This window comes from Condylura cristata, unplaced genomic scaffold (assembly GCF_000260355.1).
Source record: "Condylura cristata isolate star-nosed mole 26May11 unplaced genomic scaffold, ConCri1.0 scaffold00006, whole genome shotgun sequence".
NCBI classification, from domain to species: Eukaryota; Metazoa; Chordata; class Mammalia; order Eulipotyphla; family Talpidae; genus Condylura; species Condylura cristata.
Genome location: NW_004567107.1, coordinates 24,943,163 through 24,951,104, shown reverse-complemented (window position 1 = coordinate 24,951,104; position 7,942 = coordinate 24,943,163). Strand labels below are relative to the sequence as shown.

The 7,942-nt window shown below is 45.2% G+C and overlaps 1 protein-coding gene across 1 annotated transcript in view; it reads right to left on the bottom strand.

The window, feature by feature from the left end:
- TRIM14 (tripartite motif containing 14) overlaps positions 1 to 7,942 on the bottom strand; it is a 25,076-nt gene that overhangs the window by 3,433 nt on the left and 13,701 nt on the right. The window contains exons 4-5 of the mRNA XM_004677972.2: positions 5,903 to 6,065; positions 2,382 to 2,474 (exon numbers count right to left, since the gene is read on the bottom strand). Of these exons, the coding sequence (XP_004678029.1) occupies positions 2,382 to 2,474; positions 5,903 to 6,065 (256 nt within the window). The remainder of the gene's footprint in view (positions 1 to 2,381; positions 2,475 to 5,902; positions 6,066 to 7,942) is intronic.

The window sequence follows — 7,942 nt, the reverse complement described above, 5'->3', positions numbered from 1 at the left end:
GGGAGAGGGGGGGAATTTTATTGTACACTCTCTGAAGTCTGAATTTTCTGTCAGAATGTGTTGCCGATTTCTAAAATTGTTATTAAAAATAGATCCTATCACAGTAACACCTGGGTGTGTATCTTGCTATATTTACCAGGTTTTTTTCAACATTGGTATCATACAGTACGTGTACTTGGGTATTTTTTTTTACTTTTATCGATGTATTTATGAACATTTTATCACCCCAAAATAACTTTAGTAAGATGACGACCCTAAGATTTTGATGTATGGATGCACTGTAATTTAATCTATCCTCCATCCCCACTCTTTTCCTAATATTTGGACTTTTTAGAGAAGCTATGGAAAACATGATTACATCTTTATGTACCTGATTATTTTTTAAGGTATACTGCTAAAGGAGGAATTGCTGGGTCAATGGTAGGTGTATGTGTGTGTGTGTGTGTGTGGGGAGGGGTTGTGATTTCTTTTAAGCCTTTGGTAAATGTCACCAAATTGTCCTCTAGAGAGGTGACACTAATTTAAACTCTCAATAAAGGTTCTCTTTTACAAATAAGTAAATAAGATAGATAAATAAGAGCTAGATCTTAGGATTTAGGTGGAATGGTCAAATAGTTTGCTAGTATTTTCCGTAGAGGTTTTGTACATCTTTTGTTAGATTCATTCCTAGTTTTTAAAAAATGTTACAGAACAGTAAGTTTTCATTTTCTAATAGTTTATTGCTAATATGCAGAAAGTAGAGTAAGCTGTTGTGCTGAGTGAGGTGAGGTAGGGTGAGAGAGCCTTTTACCACAGACCCAAAGGAGCTGCCTGCCTGTTTGAAAGTGGCGTAGGAGGGGAACTGTTCCAGGGCTGTTCCAATTTCACATAATAACTCTAACATAATTGAGTTACTTTGAGTTAAATTTTGCAAAAATTATCATGTTATTACAACTAATGTTCTTCCCCCTCCCTCTTTTACAATCCTTATAACTTTCATTTCTTTTTCTCGCTTTAAGGCACTGCCCAGGACATTTAGAACACTGTTAATATTCTAACAGAATATATTTATGGCTATCGTGGGTACCCTTGTCGCTGATTCCTGAGTAAATACCCACCCTCCATATATCTGTGCATCAAAAGACATGCACAAGAGTGTTCATAACAACATTACAATAGTCAATATCTGAAATCATCCAAAATGTCCTGCAGGTAAAATGTGTTATACCATATTCATGCCATGGAGTATTTTACAGCATTGAGAGTGAAGAAAGTATTGCTCCCCAACAATAAGGATAAATCTCAAAAATACTGAGTGATAGAAGAAAGACACAAAACAGTATAGTCTGATCAAGTTACCTAAGAGTCCCAAACCAAGCAACTAATCTGTACTTTTAGAAGTCAGGAGAAGGTTCCCCTTGGGGGCTAGTGAATAGGACAAGGTATGAGAAGGGGTTCCAGGGAGCTGGAAATTTCCAATTCTTGATCTAAATTAGGTCTGTATAGTGTGTTCATTTTTAGATCATTAATCTACACCCTCTGATTTGTGCTCTCCTCTTTATGAACTTTATCTTTCAGTTAAAGTTTTTTTTTTTTTAAATGCATGCTCAGTCATTCTACGTTGAGAAATTACTCCTAGAATACAACACACCAAGGTGGCAGGTGTACTCATCCATTCACTAATTCAACAAATATATGCAGGAGTGGATGTTTATCACATCACAGTTTATCGAGATGAAAATATAAAGCAACCTAAATGTCCAACATTATGACAGTAGTTACATATGGTAATTTTATTCAGTGTAATTCTATGCATCCTTTAAAAATAATCACAGTATTTAAATTTATCAAAATATAATATTGTTTAAACTAAGTTATTAAAATTTATAATACCATTAAAAATATCTACACATGTATGTAGTTTAAAATGTCTGAAAAATATAAGCCCAAATATTAACAGCATTTAACTTTTTTTTGTACTTTTCTAATTTCTAACTTTCTATAAAAAGCATGCTGTATCATTTTTTTAAGGGAGAAAATATATTCACAATACATCGGTAAGTGAAAATGCTTTACCAAACAGTATGCATAGCATGACACCATGGTTGCAAAGTATAAATATTAAATATATCATTTATATGTAGATATAGACATATAGTTATGAAAACTGAAAGGGCAAATCATAATAGTTGCTATGGGAGAGTAACCCATAAGTGATTTTCTTTGTCAAATCTTTGCTTTCCTTTGTTAACTGTTTCCATAATGAACATGTATTCACTATTGGATTTAAAAAACACAATAAAGGTTTTAAAAACCCAAGTTGGCACTCTTAGGAGCTAAGAGGGGTCCATGTCTAAGAGGCTGGCCCCACAGCCCACCTCCTTCACCCTCTCCCCACTTACATTTTAAGAAGAGCTGGCGCTCTGGAGGAGGACTTGTTTTCAAAAGGGAGCCTGTCTTGGCGCTGGAGGACCCCAAGAGCTGGCAGTTCAGGTCTGTAACAAACATGATATATGAGTGCTTGGTGCTCATGCAAACAGTACAAATGAAAAAACTACTAAAACCATTGCAAACTGGAGATCTTGCGAAGTCTTGATCCAAGCTTCCTTTGCACATTTAGAGGGAATGCAAATTCACTCTAAGCAAAGCTCAGCTCTAAGAAGAAACATGCACTTTCCAGGACAGGACGCACATCCAGCATGGCAGAGCAATGCCAGGGAGCCATGAGGCAGGGGCAGCAGCCTCCCGAGGACCCTGGCAATCAATTCTGTACCCAACAGAATAGGATGGCAGCAACCTCAAGGTAGAAATGAAAGACCAGGATAAAGATGGAAAGCAAGAATTACAGCTGACCCTCAGAAAGATCATGTTCCAGCCTCATTCTCAGGAGAGGTTTAGGGGAAAAACAAGTGATGGTCCGTGTTTTCCACAGCTCAGTCGGGTAATGAGGAGAGAAGGAGGCTCCCCTGAAGCACCACCCAAGCCAGAGAGTGCTTCCAGTTAAGAGAAGAGGGGAATGGGACTCTAGGGCTTGAAGGGGCCCGGGAAGCTTCACGGAGGAAGAAGCACCTCATCTGGCCCCTAGATGATGAGGAAGACTGGGGTACCCAGGGAAAAAAAGGATAAATTTTTTCCTAACAAGAAGGTATAGTGGAAGTAAGGACAAAGGCAGATATAGAGAAGCCTTCTGGCTCCAAGCCAGAGCAAGCTTGGAGGGCGTCTGAGTGAGGATCTACATAAACAGGCTCCCCAGAGCTCTCTGTGGTGGGGAATGGGGGGGGGCAGGGTGAGCATGAGGCAGAGAGGCCTGCTGGGAGGCTCAGTTCTGGATGGGAGCAGGGGGGAGGAAGAAAGGAGCTGGTTGAGGAAGTTCTATTTGAGCTCTGCTCTGCCAGCTACCAGCTGATTGATCTAGGGCAAGCTGATCAGTCTCTTTGGGGAGAATGAAGACGCTGACCATACAGGGTAATGGTGAGGAGTTGCTGGATGAATCTCAATAAACAACACCTGGTACTGAGCAAGTGTCCACTGTCCTCATGGACGCAAGAGGCGCTGCCAGTCCTTTGGGACAGGATCACTGAGGATGGAAATATGAACTGCCTCGGGGTCCCTCTCGGTAACTTCTTGTTGGGAGCAGGGATGGGAAACACACTAATGTCCACCCACTGGATACTGACAAGCCCAAAGCTTCCTGGAGCAATTGCTGGCTAAGATGCTTACTTGTTAGTTTCCTTTCATGTTTGGCTAGCCTATTTTTTTAATTGAATTATCTAGACTGCCATGATTCCTTTAAAATAATTAAAACACAAGAAGAATTTTTCAGCTGGACGATATACCCAAGATTCCAGTAAAGGTTATGGGCAAAGAGAACACTGGTCAAAGATTTTTTTAAAAAAAGTTGGCTTTAAAACAAAGCAGCTCAAGTAGTCACTACTTAGCCTCACTGCACACTTGAGTGTCCCAAACATAATTTAGCCTTCTCTTGTCTCAGGGTGAAAAGCCTTTTCCTGTTCCCATTTCCCCAAGCTTAGTGACTCATGAAAGTCCAGCTACATATCAGCTCTTCCAGGAAGGCGTCCTGGTTTCCCCTCAAAACCGCGCTCTGTTCCTGGGCTCGCACGGCCCTGGCCATTGAAGTCATGCACTCACCCCATGGAGTCGGCATACTCTGCAGATGGCTGGGGCCCAGACTCCCCTCTGTCTGCATCCCAGAGTGCTCAGTGGGGACTTCCATCATTGTAGCCTCATTGCCTCTTTCCCTCTCCTTTTCTCCTCATCTTAGGAGCCAGTGATGCTCCGCTTGGTCCCATATGACGAGGCAGCTTCCAGCTGTCTCCTTCTCAGCCCGGCCCTCACCACACTCCCTCGCCATGCTCCTGTGACTCTGGCCTCCACTCTGTGCCCGAAGCTCATCAATCTCTTCCCCTAGGTAGGCCCCTTGACACTTGCTATTCCCTCCACCAGGATCCTGTCCCTGGGCCTTTGCCTCCTCAGCTGTTTGGGCTGGAATCCACCCCTTTCCCAGAGATGACTTCCTTGCCCACCTGGTGGGAAGAAGTTCCCCACTCCACCCCTACCCGCGCCACCCTATGTGAACACTTCTCCCCTCATCCCAGAACTCAAGAATCAGAGATCCTGTTGCCAATTTGATATTGCCATATAGGAGGCCAAGCTTTTAGAACTTAACCAATCCAAACACTTCATTCGTCCCAATTCTTTTCTTTCTTTCTTTCTTTTTTTTAAGGTGCCTTTTGTCACCATTAAAAACCTGAATTTTCAACAGACTCCTGGACTGGTGGTTCATGTCCACTATCACTTGTCTCAGCCCAGGGGCTCTTCCAGAATCACTCCCTAGTCCAGGATGTTCTGTGATTCTTCCGAATTCAAATTTGGACTTCATGGAGCAGGTAAATAGGTTTATAAAAAGACAAACAGAGAGTTTGAAAAAAGACATACAGAAAACTTGTCAATATGCTGTCTGGAAGAAGTTGATCAGTCATTTCTTAGAGTCATTTTCCTGCCCCTCTCAGGTCAGGATTTCCATGATATTTAGCAGATTGATTGGTACCAAGTGTAAGAAGTCTTCCAAATCAGACTGTTGCCTTTAATAGTAAAACCAGCACAGAACTGGCCAAGCAAATCCCCACGGGCAATACACTTCCCTGGCTAGAGGGACTCAGGCAGTAGCGGTGACAGCACTGAGACTTAGCCCCTAGGCCACCAGGGAGTTCCCAGGGCACTTGTTGACATTTACTTGTCTGTCTCCCCCAAATACAGAGGACCACAGTGGTGGGAGGTTTGTTTTGCCCTCTGCTATATGTGGTACATAAGGGCTCTGTGGATGTTCCTGACAAATCATAATAGCAGACATGAGTGAATGGTGAATGAAGGAAGGAAGGGGTATTTCTGAGAACCTCAGGGCTGGATCCAAAGTGGATTTGCCTTCCTTGCATTTACAAGAGGGCAGGAAAGGGATGTGAGTGTCCCCCAGGTAGGTGACGGAGCAGGCGCTACAGGGGTTAGTGCAGAGAGGACACCCAAGGGAGGGAGGGAAGCTTTGAGGTGGGGTGACCAGGACTTCCCAGCACAACTGTACTAGCCTCACAAAGGCAGGACTTGGCCAGGCAGAGGAAGAAGAAGTTGCCCATCCCGGCTGGGAGTCTAGAGCAGGCGAAGATGAGGTAGTGCAGAATCCAGGAATTACCCAGGGGCAGAAATAGAGCTGTGGGCTGCGAGTGACAGGTCATAGTCTCAGGAGGGGTGAAGGCTGAAGGTTGGGGCCCAATCCAGGGAGCCCTGGACAGCCCAGTCGAAGGCCTTTGGATGGGAGAGACATGTTAGGCTGGAGATCCTCGCAGTTGTCTCTGGGCTAAAGGACACGAGGGCAGCTACAGATACGAAGATGATCCACGCAGCCACTTACTCTCCTTCAGGCGGACTTCCAGTGGCGTCTGTAACATGCTTTGCATGGTTTCCACTAGGCCCTTGAAGAAGCACTTGACGGGCTCAAAGGAGATGGGCTCGGGGTAGCACAGCTGGCCCAGACTCATCTGCTGCTGCAGCTCCCGCTCAGTGGCTGTGTACTTCTGCAAGGACACACAGGGGCAGGACAGTTGTAGGACTGCAGGCCACACCCCAGCCTCCACCACAGCACTCAGGGACAAACCCAGGAGAGCCAGCACTGGGCCTGCCCTCCTGACCCACTTCCAACCCCCAATAATCCTGTTGCATCTTTCAAAGCTGCTTGCTTCTCTCCATCCCTGGTGCCCCTTCACTGCCCAGGCCACCGTCCCCTCTCCCTGGATGCTGTCATCTTCTCCCACTTCCCCCTCCCGCCCCCAGCCCATCCCCCACCCTATCATCAAAGTGATCTTTTTAAAGCATTGATCTGGCCATGTCGTTGCCTTGGCTTCTATCTCTTTACAGGACACAGCTGAAACTCCATGGCCAGGCACATTAGATCCTTTGTCAACTACTCTCAATATCCCCTTCCTTGTACACCGACTTCACTTCCAGCCAGTCTAAATCCTGCCAAACTCTCATATGCATGTGACCCTTTTGGCCTGGGATGTCACCCTGGCTGTGTACCTGGTGAACTACCCCCCCCCATACCCAAGCCCATTGTCACTTCCTCCTAGAAGTCTTCCCTGACTACCAATACAGACACACTTTTCCTAGCTCACTTGAGCTGTCTGTGAATAACTGTTTCTAAGCGTGTCTACCCACCATGAGATGCTAGTGTTGAGGAGGACCTGGTGCAGAACTGACTGCTCAGTAATGTGTTTAGTGAATAAATAAATGAGCAAATAGAAGGAAAGATGGAAGGGTGAAGAAGACCAGCAGGACAGAGAATAAAGGAGTAAAATGTCGAAGCGTGGAACCATACTTATGATGGAAGAATAACACTTTTATCCATGGAACTATCCGTCTGTATTAAAACCCCCTAAAAAACCAATTATTATGAACAAATAAACAAAGGTACCCCTCTGTACTTCTCACGCCTCTTAAAGTACAATAGCCATCATGCCTGGGAGAGAACTTCACCCAGACTTTGGCTGAAACACCTAACAGTGAGACAAGACTGAATTTTCCAGAGCTACTAAAGGCAGAAGAGTGGTAACACCTGCCGGGGTGGCTTGACTGGCTTTGTGCTGACTGATGTATTTCTTTGTCTTACTTTCAGCCAAAGATCATGCTACTGTGTGATAGACTCAAACGTAGCCACTCTTAATTTAGTGGTACTCTGCCTTGCTCCACAAGCCTGTAAAGCATCTAAAGGTTTATTCTATACTGCAACATTTCTCTTTAGAGTGAGAAACAAAGAGAAAAAGCAGAGTAAGAAAGTAAGCTGGAAGTCAGAGGTGAGTGTGACACAAACTGTGGGCTGTGAAGTTAGCCAGCTATTTGAAATAGTTTGGCCCTGACTTCCCCTGGGCCATAGCAACCCATAGCAAAGAAGGGGTTGGGAAGAGTTACATGAGAGGAAAAGCCAGCCCAGGACACAGGCGACTGCACAGGAGTCCTGAAGTGAGACAGTTCCTCCATGGTTCCTGTAGACAGGAACACCACTCTCCTCAACATGCTTCCACTAAGTGTAGACACAACAATCACAGGGCTATTTCTCAGATTCTCCCTCAGCTTAAGGCAATAGCCAGTACAGAACCCAGAGGCCAAGGAGTATCTTCCTTCTCTCAGCTGCAAACTGTGACTCATCTCCTGGAGTTCACTCGCTAGCTCAAAGGATACCTGCCCTTCCTGGAAGGGTTTCGCAAGAGTGTTCAGGCAGAGGTCCTCCTGGAAGGGTGTCTCGAAAGTGTACAGGCAGAGGCCCTCCTGGAAGGGTGTCTCGAAAGTGTACAGGCAGAGGCCCTCCAGAAAGGGTGTCCCAAGAGTGTACAGGCGGAGGCCCTCCTGGAAGGGTGTCCCGAGAGTGTACAGGCGGAGGCCCTCCTGGAAGGGTGTC